The following is a 16,976-nucleotide window of genomic DNA, read 5'->3' as shown; positions in this document are numbered from 1 at the left end:
CTATTAACAATGGATGGTGCAATTTTTCAAGCATTCACAGAACGCTCAGATGTGAAGAGTATTTATTACAGAACTTTTACAATACCTGCCAAAAAAGTTAGAGGAGACATCTCAACAGAAGAACAAACTGCAATAAAAACTTAATAGAGGTTCTAAGGAAGAGCTCAGGCGTGTTCGCACAACCCACGTGCAGAGCCCTCCAGAAAGTTGGCACTGCGCTGATCACAGGCAGTGAGACATTTTCCGATCTCTGCAGCCGCGCATCAGGACAATGTCTCGCTGCCTGTGATTGGCGCAGTGCCGACTTTCTGGCAGGCTCTGCATGTGGGCTGTGCGAACACGCCGGAGCTCTTCCTTAGTTCTAACCTATCCACACACCTCTAAATACTAAAATCTCCTTGTTGCAATTGGGTTTTAAAGTGTTACTAAACCCAGGACACTACATTCACTAGATCTGGTCTCCTACAGTACACGGAAATGCAATGATTTTAGTAAATATAAACTGGCAATACCTTTTTTCATCAGCAGTATATAGCAGTCTTGTGATTTCTATCAGTTCCTGCTAAAGATTGTAGGAGGAATTTTCATACTGCACTGAGCTGTCCTAGGAGGCTGCAGGGCTCCTGACCCTGTCTGGACAGTGCCAATTGGCCCTGTGCTGATCACATGCACAGTCGAGAAACCCCCCCCCCCCAAAAAAAAAAAAAACAAAAAAAAAAACCCTTAAAGCGATACACACCAAACTGAGCACGTGCAGCCTGACTCCAAAGGCTCCGTCTTATTCAGACTTGTCCAGGGAGACAAAGGAAGGAAAAGATCAGAGAAAACAGGATCAAACAGCCTTTTTTTACACAATGCCTAGGATTAACCCCTTAGGTTCCACAGTGAGTATAACAAGCATGCATTACTGCATATACAGACTGATTTTACTGTTGTGGGTTTAGTAACACTTTAAGGCCTCATGCACACTGGACGCTTTTACAGCTGCTGTTTTTGACTTCAGGTGTTTTTTTCCTGCAGCCAGTAAACTCCCCAGCATGTTATCCTATGTGTCCATGCACACATAGGCTGCATTTTTTTTTGGCAGGGGCGTGGGTTTTAAGAGGAGTTTTTCAGCTGTAAAAATGCTCCGACTCTGATAAAAGCTTTAAAATGCTAAAAAACACAGTTATTTGACGATTATCAGCGTTTTTGAGCCATATGCTTTTGTGGGAGTATAATTTTGCTAAAAGAAAGCTAAAAAATGAAAATGCTATATAAAAAACAAACAAAAAAAAAAAAAACAAAAAACTTTACTCCCAAACTCATTCTACAGCTAACGCTAATGGCTTTTTTTTCTTTCCTTTACAACATCCAGTGTACATGAGGCCTAATAGACAAAGTCATTTTTCTATTTTGTTACAAATTTCCCTTGCCAGCTGTTGGCATAGAAATTCATTGCAGCCCAAACATTACATGGTCAGAGTTCATACTAATATTATGGGATGAGTAGCTGGTGCACAAGTCCCCAAACACTGTTCTGCACAACCATAGAGACTGTATTATACCTCATAACAAATAGTACTAATCACAGTAAAGTCAGCTGAGCCCCTAGGTAGAGGAAGAATATCTCCAAGGTGAATGAAAACAAGCGACACCTTTAAACAAACACAGATGTAGAACCAGCGTCCTCATGATTCATAGTAAACTTAACTTGTCCCTAGGTGAGAATTCAGCTTCCTCCATCATACGACAAACAGGTTAGGAAGAAGGAAGGCGTGTGCTTAGTTGGGAGGAGCATTGCCAAGTCAATTAAAAGCCGTCTGCACAGTCTGGCATGGCAGTGACTGGTTAGAGTCTGCTTATACCAACTGGGAAAGCAAGGACATCAAAATAAACACAATATGCAAATTTTACTTTTTATAACAAAGATAATGTAAACAAAGATTCTTGGCAAAGCTCTTCCAGCACCTTTTGCAACCTGGGAAATGTAATAGTGACAGATGAATAGACTAATTTGCCAAGATTAGCAATTTATAGTAAATGAATAAATTATAAGATTGTTAGGGCAGGGCCCTGTCACCGTATGCTTCTGTACTTCCTTTGTCGGAAATTTATCATTTGCATTTTTGTACGGTGTCACTTAACACAGGTGCTTATAAAGACCAGTATTATCAAGACTGATATCCTTTAGTAGACTTTTGATTGTAAACTACACAGTTGGTCTTTAGTCATATCAGGTATGAAATGAAAAGGGACCTTAAATCATTCACATTAAAAAGGAGAAGTACAACCAAAGCTCGTTTGGCTGTACTTCTCCTGTGAAATACAGGAATACAGATCGTTCTGCACTCCTGTGACCTGTTTTCAGCAGACAGCAGGCTGAAGCCCGCTGTCAGCTGAAGTCACAGAGCCGTCCAGGCTGGGGCAAGATCGCCACAATAAAATTTAAAATTAGGATCTGCCCACAACCCTAGACTGGCACCTGGCTCAGCCTCCCAGCGAGCCATTAAGAGCCTGAATCAGCCTTTCCCGCCCTATCCTCAGCCCATCGCTCCCGTGAGCGTGGGGGGGGGGGGCTGAGCAGAGAGTTGGTGACCGACAATCACCAGCGCTCTGCTCACGGAGCTCTGAGAACTGAGCGATCAGCGGTCTTTGATCACTCGGTTCTCAGTCTTAGAGCTGGTGGGGGTCAGACGCAGCATCGGACCGATACTGAATTCACCTAGGTAAGTAGGATTATGAAAAAAAAAAAAAAAAAAACACGAACTTGTCTTTTAAGGACAGATGAGAATTATATGTAACTGCATGAACTGCAACATTCTTTAACCCCTTCCCGACCAGCCACCGCAGTTATACTGCAGCAAGTTTGCTCCCCTGGGCGAACCGTTGTAGCTATACGTCAGCTCACCTTTTGACCACTAGGGGGCAGGCCAGCAGTGATGACCGCCGGGCACCCGTGGTGATGACCGTCGGGCACCCGCGATCACTCCACACAGAGCGGAGATCTGTCAATGTAAACAGACAGATCTCCGTGCTGTCAGGGGTGAGGAGAGTGATCTGTTGTTCATACTAAGTATGAACAGCGATCGGTCTCCTCACCCAGGCAGCCCCATCCCCCCCACAGTTAGAATCACTCCCTAGGTAACACAGTTAACCCCTTGATCGCCCCCTACTGTTAGCCCCTTCCCTGCCAGTGACATTTACAAAGTAATTAGTGAATTTTTATAGCACTGATCGCTGGATAAATGCCAATAGTCCCAAAAATGTGTCAAAAGTGTCCAATGTGTCCAATGTGTCCGCCGTAATGTCGCAGCCCCGATTAAAAAAAAAAAAAAAAAAAAAATCCCTGATCACTGCCATTACTAGTAAATAAATTAATAAATAAATAAAATAAAAATGCCATAAATCTTTCCCCTATTTTGTAGACACTATAACTTTTGCGCAAACCAATCAATATACGCTTATTGCGATTTTTATTACCAAAAACATGTAGAAGAATACATATGGGCCTAAACTGAGTAAAAGATTTGCTTTTTTTTTTTTTTTTTTTTTTTAAAAATTGGGGATATTTACAGCAAAAAGTACACAATAGTGGTTTTTTTTTTTTCGCCGATAAAAGTTAGATACCCATCGCCTAGGAAGGAGTAAGTAGAGAGGTGGTTTGGGAGGTGGCGGGCGGGGTTGTTTGGGGAGTTGGGTGAGGGCAGGGAAAAATAGGGATTGTGGGGTGGGAGATTAGGGATGGAAAAGGCTGGGATCGCTGTGGGGAAGAGGATGGGGTCATTGGGAGACATGGGGCAGAGGTGACAGCTGGTGGTGGGAAGCAGGAGGCAACACAGGGAGCGCACAGTACAGAAGGCAGAAGGGCACAGAACAGGGGTCACTGCCTGCAGTTCACTAGGCAGAGCTTTGCCTCCCATCCCTGCATTGTACACAGCCTGAACACAGGCAGAGCTCCTGCTCCCCACACACTGGAGCTGAAATCCCACTCCCTTACAGCTACAATGTGCACAGTGTATAGCTAACTACTGGCTGCAGTTCTGACCTGTGACATTCTATGGTAGGAACGGCAACTTAATTGCAGTAGCTAGCTATACACTGTGCACATGGTAGTTGTAAGGGAATGGGATGGGGAGGAGGAGCACTTAGCGCTGTGCTCAAGAGGAGTACCATGCAGGATAGGAAACGGCCAGCAAGCTTCAGGGGCAGTGGAGGGCTTGGAAGGTGGGGAGCCACCCCTCCCCAGTACACCACCCTTCCCCAATACCCCCTAGATCCAGGCATGATCTTACCACTGCCGCTTGTGCTGGAAGGATGTCTACTGCTCCGATCCCCACTGGCTCTCCTCTCCTATTCATCCCCTGTGATTCAAGCAGTACAGATCCCATGGGGGAATTTCAGGAGGCTCCCCATGCATCTGGGCCCCTGGGCAATGACCAGGTTGGCCTGTGCGTTAAGACGGCCCTGTGCCGGTGGAGACAGCTGGCCAGAGGGGAGGAGGAGGCGACGTCACTTCCGGTATTGGGTTTTTAGGAATCTTAGCATTTTTGCGAGTATCGTTACTCATGAAAATACGTAGTATCGGCACCGATACCTATATCGGTGCAACCCTAGTAATTAAGAGTCCATCTGTGTGTAATATAAATACAGCTGTTCTGTGAAGCCCTCAGGAGGTTTGGTAGAGAACCTTTGTGAACAAACAGCATCATGAAGGCCAAGGAACACACCAGGACAGGTCAGGGATAAAGTTGTGGAAAAGTTTAAAGTAGGGTTAGGTTATAAGGAAATATCCCAAGCTTTGAACATCTCACGGAGCACTGTTCAATCCATCATCTGAAAAGAGTATGGCATAACTGCAAACCTACCAAGACATGGCCGTCCACCTAAACTGACAGGCCGGGCAAGGAGAGCATTAATCAGAGAAGCAGCCAAGAGGCCCATGGTAACTCTGGAGGAGCTGCAGAGATACACAACTCAGGTGGGAGAATCTGTCCACAGGACAACTATTAGTCGTGCACTCCACAAATCTGACCTTAATGGAAGAGTGGGAAGAAAAAGCCATTGTTAAAAGAAATTCATAAGAAGTCTTATATGTAAGTCTGTGAGAAGCCATGTGGTGGACACCGCAAACGTGGAAGAAGGTGCTCTGGTCAGAGGAGATCAAAATTGATCTTTTTGGCCTAAAAGCAAAACGCTGTGTGGCAGAAAACGAACACTGCTCATCACCCTGAACACACCATCCCAACCATGAAACATGGTGGTGGCAGCATCATGTTGTGGGGATGCTTTCTTCAGCAGGGACAGGGAAGCTGGTCAGTTGATGGAAAGATGGATGGAGCCAAATACAGGGCAATCTTAGAAGAAAACCTGTTAGAATCTGCAAAAGACTTGAGACTGGGGCGGAGGTTCACCTTACAGCAGGACAACGACCCTAAACATACAGCCAGAGCTACAATGGAATGGTTTAGATCAAAGCATATTCATGTGTTAGAATGGCCCAGTCAATGTCTAGACCTAAATCCAACTGAGAATCTGTAGCAAGACTTGAAAATTGCTGTTCCCAGACGCTCTCCATCCAATCTGACAGAGCTTGAGATATTTTGCAAAAAAGAATGGGCAAAAATGTCACTCTCTAGATGTGCAAAGCTGGTAGAGACATCCCCAAAAAGACTTGCAGCTGTAATTGCAGTGAAAGGTGGTTCTACAAAGTATTGACTCAGGGGGGCTGAATACAAATGTACCCCACACTTTTCACATATTTGTAAAACATTTTGAAAACCATTTATCATTTTCCTTCCACTTTACAATTATGTGCCACTTTGTGTTGGTCTATCACATAACATCCCAAAAAAAAAAAAAAAAAAACACATTGACGTTTTTGGTTGTAACATGAGGAAATGTGGAAAATTTCAAAAAGGATATTAATACTTTTTCAAGGCACTGTATTAGTTATTAAATGGGACATACTTGTTAGGTAGGTTGGAGCGCCACTTTATAGTAGTTCTAAAGGAAGAAGGTTTGCTACCTCTGCGTTAGGATAAAGATAAAAAAAAAAAAAAAGTATATTTTCTGCCCCCTGCAGCTCCCCCAACCTCAAATACTTATCCAAGCCTGATCTTAACCCAGCGCTGGCCACAAGATCTCCCCTCTTCACAATCAGTCACTACCGTATTATAAAATTCCCAGCTATTAAAAATGAGTTTACCTTTGTGATCATCAAGGCTGCATGAGAAAACAATCCCACAGGAGTTGCAGCATGAAACCTGTACATTAACTGTTTAACATGACACATTCCAGAAACTAAGCCAAGACTTCACTGAGCATTCCACTTAATATACCTTTTCTGTACTGGCTGTGGGGAAGCTTTAAGCAAGCATCAGCAACGTGTGGTAAGATTTAGGCTGCGTTCAGATTCTCCTGCTATTGCGAATTGGATGCGGAGATCCCACACCCAATTCGCAATAGCAGGAGAATCTGACTGGCTCTCTATGAAGTCGGTTCACATATCTCCGATGCGAATTTGCACAGGAGTCCTGTGCATCTTTTGGTCCATTTCAGGTCAGAATTCAGCCCAAAGTTCAGGCTGAAATCAGACCTGAAATGGTGACCCAAGACGCACAGGACCCCTGCTGCGAGCCGCAATGGCATCCAGTGTGAACCGAGCCCGAGGCTCGTTTAGACTTGTGCTTATGGTCTTAGCACCCTCTAACCTACAATGACAACCAATGGAGGTGTCCACAAACCACAGTTGCGATGCTACACTTTTCGCCCACAGCAGAAATGATTCAGAATGTAATGCTCTGCGGGCAGCAAGCCTGCTGTCTGTAACCAACTCAAGGAAATGAGAGCACACTACAAACCCCAGACAGCCCCGTGCAATGCAAGCAGTTGCAGCCAATTTGTGTGGCAATTATGAAGTTAAAACCAGAGTACTGTAAAAAGCAATCTCAATGCAGATTGCTTTACAGAGGCACAGCAGTTTAAACTCAGGTCTACACCTATTCTTATGCCGCGTACACACGATCGGAAATGCCGCCAGCAAAACTCCGATGAGAGCTTATTGCTGGAAAATGCGACCGTGTGCATGCTTCATCGGTCTTTTGCTGGCGGAATTCCAGCCAGCAAAAGATTGAGAGCATGTTTTCCATTTTTCGGTCGGGAAAAGTTCCTATCCGAAAATGCGTTTGTATGCAATTCGGACGCGCAAAAAAATCACGTATGCTCTGAAACAATTAGATGCATGCTCAGAAGCATTGAACTTAATTTTCTTGTCTCGTCGTAGTGTTGTACGTCTCCGCATTCTTGACGGTCGAATGTTCAGAGAACTTTTGAGTGACCGTGTGTATGCAAGGCGGAATTCCATCAGAAAAACCATCCAAGTTTTTTCTGATGGAGATTCCGATCGTGTGTACGCGGCATAAGTGTTCTAATAATTTCTGAACAAGATAATGTAGAGACATTTCCTTCCTTATTTCAGTGAGTTTGTGAAATATGCCTTCATGAAATATCAGCAAATGCTTTGTACTGTACTACAATGGTACATTGATATAGTGTCAAATTGTACCTTGATGGCATTCAAAGAGACTGGAAGAGTAAAAGCTTGAAATAAATGCGCAGTTAGGCAGGTTTTTTGCACACACACAGGTTGGGTCAACATAACCCATAGGCAAATGTGACAGAGAGGAACACTGACTCAACGCCTAACACTTCACAGCTGGTATGAAATGAAACAGACAGCCACGTATGGGAAGTCGTAATGTCAGTGAGGATTTAAAATAATTGCTACGGCTACAAATCCAAGCTGACCTTTGCTGTGCTTGACCAGTGCTTACAAAAATTACATTGGAAAAACACATTTATATATCACAAACACACACAAATATAGAGGCATAGCAGCAGAACTCTTCCCCGCACAAAAATAAAACACCCACACACATCCATTAAACAAAAAACGTTTAATATTTCTCTAGTTAAAGCTGTTTCAAGGAATAAGGGTCCCAAATATAAGACATGTATACAGCAATGCATAGCTATTGAAAGCAGGCTTACCTGGAGGCATTCCTTTCCTCCTTACCCACTTGCTGCCCACCCACAGTAGTTTTACTGTGCCTGTCTTCTGGGTGCCCATGCGCCTGCCCCCTGCCGACCTGTGCGGTCTTTGGCCACAGCGCGAGTTTGGCAGAAGATTTCAGCCGATCGGGCCTGTGTCCAATCACAATCAGAGCTCTGCATTTACAAAAACAAAGAACTCTGTGTACATAGGAACAGCAATCTGGCGGTTTCTTAGTAAAAGCAGCACATATTACACAGCTAGGCACACAGTTAACCCCCTTGATTGCCCCTAGATGTTAACCTCTTGCCAGCCATATTAGTGTCACTAGCTGTGCAAATTTATATATATATATATATATATATACACACACATACATATATATATATATATACACACACATACATATATATATATATATATATATATATATATATATATATATATATATATATATATATATATATATATATATATATATATATATATACATATACATATATATACATATACATATATATACATATATATACACATATACACACACACACACACACACACTGTTTGAAGATCTCTGGTTAAAAAAAAAGAAAAAAAGTTTACATACTTTCAGTATGCTGCATGTGCTTACAAATTCATGTTACTGATGACTGTATTGCACCTGTATATACAGTGCCTTGCAAAAAGTATTCAACCCCCCCCCCTTGGCTTTTTACCTATTTTGTTACATTACAGCCTTTAGTGCAATGTTTTTTTTAATCTGAATTATATGTGATGGATCAGAACACAATAGTCTAAGTTGGTGAAGTAAAATTAGAAAAATATATACATAAAACTATTTTTCATAAATAAAAAAACTGATAATTGGCATGTGCGTATGTATTCACCCCCTTTGTTATGAAGCCCATAAAAAGCTCTGTCTGGTGCAACCAATTACCTTCAGAAGTCACATAATTAGTGAAATGATATCCACCTATGTGCAATCTAAGTGTCACATGATCTGTCATTACATATACACACCTTTTTGAAAGGCCCCAGAGGCTGCAACACCGAAGCAAGAGGCACCACTGACCAAACACTGCCATGAATACCAAGGAACTCTCCAAACAAGTAAGGGACAATGTTGTTGAAAAGTTCAAGTCAGGGTTAGGTTATAAAAAAAAAAAAAAATATCCAAATCTTTGATGATCCCTAGGAGCACCATCAAATCTATCATAACCAAATGGAAAGAACATGGCACAACACCAAACCTGCCAAAAGACGGCCGCACACCAAAACTCACGGACCGGGCAAGGAGAGCATTAATCAGAGAGGCAGCACAGAGACCCAAGATAACCCTGGAGGAGCTGCAGAGTTCCACAGCAGAGACTGGAGTATCTGTACATAGGACGACAATAAGCCGTGCTCTCCATAGAATTGGGCTTTATGGCAGAGTGGCCAGAAGAAAGCCATTACTTTCAGCAAAAAACAAAATGGCACATTTTGAGTTTGTGAAAAGTCATGTGGGAGACTCCCAAAATGTATGGAGGAAGGTGCTCTGGTCTGATAAAATTAAAATGTAACTTTTTGGCCATCAAAGAAAACGCTATGTCTGGCGCAAACCCAACACATCACATCACCCAAAGAACACCATCCCCACAGTGAAACATGGTGGTGGCAGCATCATGCTGTGGGGATGTTTTTCAGCAGTCAGGACTGGGAAACTGGTCAGATGGATGTTGCTAAATACAGGGATATTCTTGAGCAAAACCTGTACCACTCTGTGTGTGATTTGAGGGTAGGACGGAGGTTCACCTTCCAGCAGGACAATGACCCCAAACACACTGCTAAAGCAACACTTGAGTGGTTTAAGTGGAAACATGTAAATGTGTGGGAATGGCATAGTCAAAGCCCAGACCTCAATCCAATAGAAAATCTGTGGTCGGACTTAAAGATTGCTGTTCACAAGTGCAAACCATCCAACTTGAAGGAGCTGGAGTAGTTTTGCAAGAAGGAATGGGCAAAAATCCCAGTGGTAAGATGTGGCAAGCTCATAGAGACTTATCCAAAGTGACTTGGAGCTGTGATAGCCGCAAAAGGTGGCTCTACAAAGTATTGACTTTAGGGGGGTGAATAGTTATGCACATTGACTTTTTCTGTTATTTTGTCCTATATGTTGTTTGCTTCACAGTAAAAAAAAAAAAAAAAAAAATCTTCAAATTTGTGGGCTTGTTCTATAAATTAAATGATGCAAATTCTCAAACAATCCATGTTAATTCTAGGTTGTGAGGCAACAAAACATGAAAAATGCCAGAGGGGGGGGGGGGGGTGAATACTTTTGCAAGGTACTGTATTCTCAGGCCTATATGGGTCCATGTATCCACACCTTTTCACAAAGTTTATTTGTGGGGAAAACAAAAAACCCTCCAGAAGTTTGAGTTTGGTTATTTTTTTGTGCTAACTGGAGGAATTGTCCTGATTTTGTGCACCTCTCCTGTTGTCGCTAGCTTTACATTGACCCGACTGGCTGGTATGCTGCCTTGTTATATACACACACACACACACACACACACGCATACCATATAAAAACACACAAACACATTCAGAATAGTTAAGATGGACTGCAGGCCAACATTTATGAGCAGTATAACTTGTTGCAGCACTATATATAGTAATAAACGGTGAAACACTTTGTGCACAATGCAATCACACACAATCATAAACCATAAATACTGTAAGATCCGCGGGAGAGGAAACCAACTATAAAATAAAAGCACATCGGTATTACAGAGTTTTCCAGTACAGCCTGCACTACATTTGTCACAATCAATGCATTTAAATAAGTAATAATCTGCAATAATGGGTATCCTCCCACCTGAGGACTTTTCCTGAATCTGGATGGAGAGCACACATTGCCTTTACCTGCAAGTGCTGTAAATCTTTTTCCTACTTTTGTGAACTTGCCCTCCTAGGGCCTTGTGTACGTGAGCATTAGGCCTCTTTCACACGGGACGGATCCATGATGATCCGCCCCGTGAACATCCGCTTGCTCAGTAGGATCCCGACGATCCCCGCTGAGCAGGCAGTTGACAGGTCTGTCTCTGCACACTGTCAGAGCGCTGCTCTCCCCTATAGGGGATCGGATGACGACGGACCGTAGAGTCCGTCGTCACCCGATCCGATATAGGATGGAAAAGTAGGTTTTTCCTCCGTTACACTTTCTCGGATCGGAGCGGGTCGGATGTCAGCGGACATGTCACCGCTGACATCCGACGCTCCATAGAGGTCTATAGAGGGTCCGTTCAGGTCCGCCTAAAAAACTGACACGCGGACCTGAACGGATCGTTCGTGTGAAAGGGGCCTTAAGTTTAAGCTTTCCCTGATCAGTTATAGAACAAGAGAGGATACCCCCTGAATGGGACTTTGACAGACCACCAACTCAATGATAAAAAATATCTTTAATGATAACAATAAAATAAACACAAGTATCGTCTACATATTACATAAATGTATAAAATACATCACAAAAGAAACCAAAACAAAAAAATATATATATTATAAATACAGGTACAGATCAACATATGTACTCTCCTAGGGGTAGTATACCCTGATCAGTTTAGATGTGCAATAAAATTATGTCTGTTTAATGGTGTCGGAATGCGATTTTGTGTGATTAAGGCCCAAGCCACCCACATGGCTCCCAGAAAACAAAGCAAAGTGTGCTTCAGCTTTTGCGTGCTTGGCTAGTTCCAGATAAAGGAATACTTTGGGTCAGGAACGTCTCAATAAATGATAAAGCAGGTTGCAGCGCATGCATTTCTGCAACTCTATACAGCATAAACGGGCCCTTGAAAGAATGCACAGAATCAGTTTTTTTTTTTTTTAACTTTGGAAGAACTACAAGCCCCAGCATGCCCTGGTGGGGCTTGCTGTGTTCTATAAAAGTTGGAAACACCAAGGGGGACAGAGTGTATGAATCCAAAACTCATGCCACACAGAATCAGGGTTATACCCCGGTCAGTATTTATTGTGTGTGCCCCCTGCTGGGGAGATGCCCTCTCTGGCTGTCCCAGTGACCACTGTCTCCAATATACAAATAGATCCAAAACGTTGGGGTAAGGCTGCAGTAGAATTATGAACAATAATTCTAAGAACATTTGTACGAGAATCCTCAGAACATTTGAACGTCATCTGAAAGTAGTTCAAGGTTTTGTTTGCTTTTAGAATTTGCTTTTGGAACAAATAGACTTCACTGAAGGAAAACCGCATATACTGCTAGACATTTGTACATTCAAAAAGAACTTTTCTGTCCAGCTTCTTCGAATTTGCTTGTCACTGTAGTTGAAAACGAATGCTGGTTTACCCCCACTAACAATGAAAGTGCACCAAAACCATGGGACATAATAGAAGTCTATGGAATAGTGCAGCAAACCAACACAAAAACCGCAGATACGCTGTGCTGTGGCCCAAGTGCAGCGAGGCGATGTGAAAGCACCCTGAGAAACTGAATAAAAAGTCCCGGAGTTAAAAGTGTTTGCTACCCCAGCGTTTCATATCCTTAATATGTGCCTGCTGTACCATGTACTTGTATGAAGAATCCTGTTCTCTTTGTATTGCTTCCTTCGTGTGAAATCCCTGGTGTTCCTGCCAGTCCTTCTAGTAACTGACCACACTAGGCATGCGAGCATATGCTTCCCAGTGTGGTCAGTTTTCTGGCTGTGCTGGGAGAACAGCCTGTCTTCCAATGGTCAGACTTGTGCTGACACACCCTCACCCTGCAATATCTCCCCCCCCCCCACACCTCACCAAGCCTTTATGCAGCTGAGAACACAGGTCATGTGATCACCTATACAATAAAATAAACATAACAGGCATTTGTACATTTTCTTTTATATCTATACACAAATGTTTTGTCTTTCATTTCTATTTCTAAATGAATAGGTTGTTTTACAAGCAAGGGTTTCCATATACCTTAAGCCAGCCAATCAACTCATAGATTTCCCCACATCCTGGGCAGAACCAAAGAAGTATAATAGATTCCCAATTCACACAACCAGTGAATGATGAATGAATCCCGGCTATTGTATCCTGATAACTGCTAGGCACAGCTGTCAGAACAGCGGAACAATGCCTGCAGCTGATTGGATGCAGATGGGTGTTCTGACAATTTCCAGCCCCACTCCTTCCACAACTCATTAATGGACTTCTGTAGAGGAAACTGACTTCTCTCAGAGCAACCACCTGAATCATTTGATTGGAGGGTGTCCCATCAGCAGAGGACATTGTGTACAACCCCCCCCCCCCATCCCAGGTGTCAGAGGAGGATGTGCACCCCCCCCCATCCCAGGTGTCAGAGGAGGATGTGCACCCCCCCCCATCCCAGGTGTCAGAGGAGGATGTGCACCCCCCCCCCATCCCAGGTGTCAGAGGAGGATGTGCACCCCCCCCCCATCCCAGGTGTCAGAGGAGGATGTGCACCCCCCCCCCATCCCAGGTGTCAGAGGAGGATGTGCACCCCCCCCCCATCCCAGGTGTCAGAGGAGGATGTGCACCCCCCCCCCATCCCAGGTGTCAGAGGAGGATGTGCACCCCCCCCCCATCCCAGGTGTCAGAGGAGGATGTGCACCCCCCCCCCATCCCAGGTGTCAGAGGAGGATGTGCACCCCCCCCCATCCCAGGTGTCAGAGGAGGATGTGCACCCCCCCCCATCCCAGGTGTCAGAGGAGGATGTGCACCCCCCCCCATCCCAGGTGTCAGAGGAGGATGTGCACCCCCCCCCATCCCAGGTGCCAGAGGAGGATGTCCCTCCCCCCATCCCAGGTGCCAGAGGAGGATGTCCCTCCCCCCATCCCAGGTGCCAGAGGAGGATGTCCCTCCCCCCTCCCCAGGTGCCAGAGGAGGATGTCCCTCCCAGGTGCCAGAGGAGGATGTCCCTCCCAGGTGCCAGAGGAGGATGTCCCTCCCAGGTGCCAGAGGAGGATGATCCCCCCCCCCCCCCAGGTGTCAGAGGAGGATGATCCCCCCCCCCCCCAGGTGTCAGAGGAGGATGATTCCCCCCCCCCCAGGTGTCAGAGGAGGATGATCCCCCCCCAGGTGTCAGAGGAGGATGATTCCCCCCCCCCCCCCCCCCCAGGTGTCAGAGGAGGATGATCCTCCCCCCCCCCCCCCAGGTGTCAGAGGAGGATGATCCTCCCCCCCCCCAGGTGTCAGAGGAGGATGATCCTCCCCCCCCCCAGGTGTCAGAGGAGGATGATCCTCCCCCCCCCCAGGTGTCAGATGATGATTCCGCCCCCCCCCCCTCTCAGGTGTCAGAGGACTTTGTAGTAGAAGGATGGCTCCTATTCTCAGGAAGAGCTTCACGTGTCACTCCTGTCACCAGGGGGCGGGGTGATGGGCGGGGCTCCAGTACTATATTGCATCATCTGGAAGGAATAGTGCGGGAAGGTCCAATCAATGTACCGGCTTTGTGTCCTCATCACCGATCATCACTAATAATATCACCGGGCGGGACACACCCTGTACCTACATACAGTAATAATCCCGGGCACTGACATAGAGGAGCCATGTGCTCCGGGTCCGTAGCTCCTCCTCAGTGTGTGACAGAGCCCGGCCATTATCTCCTCTCCGGGCAGCCTGTCTGCACTGACCCTCCCACCCCGTACAATGTAGACGGACATATGTACCGGTTCTCCGGTAGGCCGCTCCGTCCTATGAGGGAAGGCGGAATACTCACATGTCTCCGCTCTCCTCCCGGCTCACAAGGTCGGCTCTGGAGTGAAGTGCGGCCAGCGTGCTTGTGTTTCTTCTTCAGACTCCTCCTCATAGATGTTACATCAGCCGCTCCTCCTCCTCCTCTTCCTCCTCTCCCTGTCATGATGTTCTCATAATGTGTGCTGGGATAAGGCTAAATGTGCGCCCATTGTAGGGGAACGGAACACCGGAGTCATCCAGGGCGGTGTGAGGAGACATCCGGGTCCTCCGGGCAGACATGAAACAGACAGACCGAGCGCGAATGTGTGTGAGGAGAAGGATATGTCCTCTACTGAGCAATGTATACACACTGTCCATTGTCATCAGAGTATATATACCATACTGCATACCTCACCGAGGAGAGATACAACTACTAATCATTATACTGAGCCCCATCCATACAGACCCCCCCAATACTGAGCCCCGTTCATACAAACCCCCAATACTGAGCCCCGTTCATACAGACCCCCCCAATACTGAGCCCCGTTCATACAGACCCCCCCCAATACTGAGCCCCATTCATACAGACCCCCCCTCCAATACTGAGCCCCGTTCACACAGACCCCCAATACTGAGCCATATTCATACAGACCCCCCCAATACTGAGCCCCATTCATACAGACCCCCCAATACTGAGCCCTGTTCATACAGACCCCCCAATACTGAGCCCCATTCATACAGACTCCCCCCCTCCAATACTGAGCCCCGTTCATACAGACCCCCCAATACTGAGCCCCATTCATACAGACCCCCCAATACTGAGCCCCATTCATACAGACCCCCCCAATACTGAGCCCCGTTCATACAGACCCCCCCAATACTGAGCCCCATTCATACAGACCCCCCAATACTGAGCCCCATTCATACAGACCCCCCAATACTGAGCCCCATTCATACAGACCCCCCCCAATACTGAGCCCCGTTCATACAGACCCCCCCAATATTGAGCCCCATTCATACAGACCCCCCAATACTGAGCCCCATTTATACAGACCCCAATACTGAGCCCCATTCATACAGACCCCCCAATACTGAGCCCCGTTCATACAGACCCCCCAATACTGAGCCCCATTCATACAGACCCCCCAATACTGAGCCCTGTTCATACAGACCCCCAATACTGAGCCCCATTCATACAGACCCCCCCCCCCAAAACTGAGCTCCATTCATACAGACCCTCAATACTGAGCCCCGTTCATACAGACCCCCAATACTGAGCCCCATTCATACAGACCCTCAATACTGAACCCCATTCATACAGACCCCCCCAATACTGAGCCCCGTTCATACAGACCCCCCAATACTGAGCCCCATTCATACAGACCCCCAATACTGAGCCCCATTCATACAGACCCCCAATACTGAGCCCCATTCATACAGACCCCCCCCAATACTGAGCCCCGTTCATACAGACCCTCAATACTGAACCCCATTCATACAGACCCCCCCAATACTGAGCCCCGTTCATACAGACCCCCCAATACTGAGCCCCATTCATACAGGCCCCCAATACTGAGCCATATTAATACAGACCCCCAATACTGAGCCCCGTTCATACAGACCCCCCAATACTGAGCCCCATTCATACAGACCCCCCCTCCAATACTGAGCCCCGTTCATACAGACCCCCAATACTGAGCCATATTCATACAGACCCACCCAATGCTGAGCCCCGTTCATACAGACCCCCCAATACTGAGCCACATTCATACAGACCTCCCAATACTGAGCTCCATTCATACAGACCCACCCAATACTGAGCCCCGTTCATACAGACCCCCAATACTGAGCCCCATTCATACAGACCCCCAATACTGAGCCCCATTCATACAGACCCCCCAATACTGAGCCCCATTCATACAGAGCCCCATTCATACAGACCCCCCCATACTGAGCCCCATCCATACAGACCCCCCAATACTGAGCCCCATCCATACAGTCCCCCCAATAGTGAGCCACATTCATACAGACCCCCCAATACTGAGCCACATTCATACAGACCTCCCAATACTGAGCCCCGTTCATACAGACCCACCCAATAATGAGCCCCGTTCATACAGACCCCCAATACTGAGCCCCATTCATACAGACCCCCAATACTGAGCCCCATTCATACAGACCCCCCAATACTGAGCCCCATTCATACAGAGCCCCATTCATACAGACCCCCCCATACTGAGCCCCATCCATACAGACCCCCCAATACTGAGCCCCA

At 46.1% G+C, this 16,976-nt stretch overlaps 1 protein-coding gene across 2 annotated transcripts in view; it reads right to left on the bottom strand.

The window, feature by feature from the left end:
• Positions 1-14,989, bottom strand: part of SLC7A1 (solute carrier family 7 member 1) — an 88,358-nt gene extending 73,369 nt beyond the window's left edge. The window contains exon 1 of one of the 2 annotated variants that reach the window (XM_073613367.1): positions 14,745-14,989. In XM_073613367.1, the coding sequence (XP_073469468.1) occupies positions 14,745-14,885 (141 nt within the window). In that variant the 5' untranslated portion in view covers positions 14,886-14,989. Of the gene's footprint in view, positions 1-8,031; positions 8,240-14,744 lie in introns of those variants that run through there. The other variant, XM_073613368.1, reaches the window with a different exon arrangement.
• Positions 14,990-16,976: the final 1,987 nt, after the last annotated feature.

The sequence above is a fragment of the Aquarana catesbeiana genome, linkage group LG02 (assembly GCF_042186555.1).
Source record: "Aquarana catesbeiana isolate 2022-GZ linkage group LG02, ASM4218655v1, whole genome shotgun sequence".
NCBI lineage: Eukaryota > Metazoa > Chordata > Amphibia > Anura > Ranidae > Aquarana > Aquarana catesbeiana.
The sequence above is the reverse complement of the archived record's forward strand: the minus strand, read 5'-3'. Positions and strand labels throughout refer to the sequence as shown.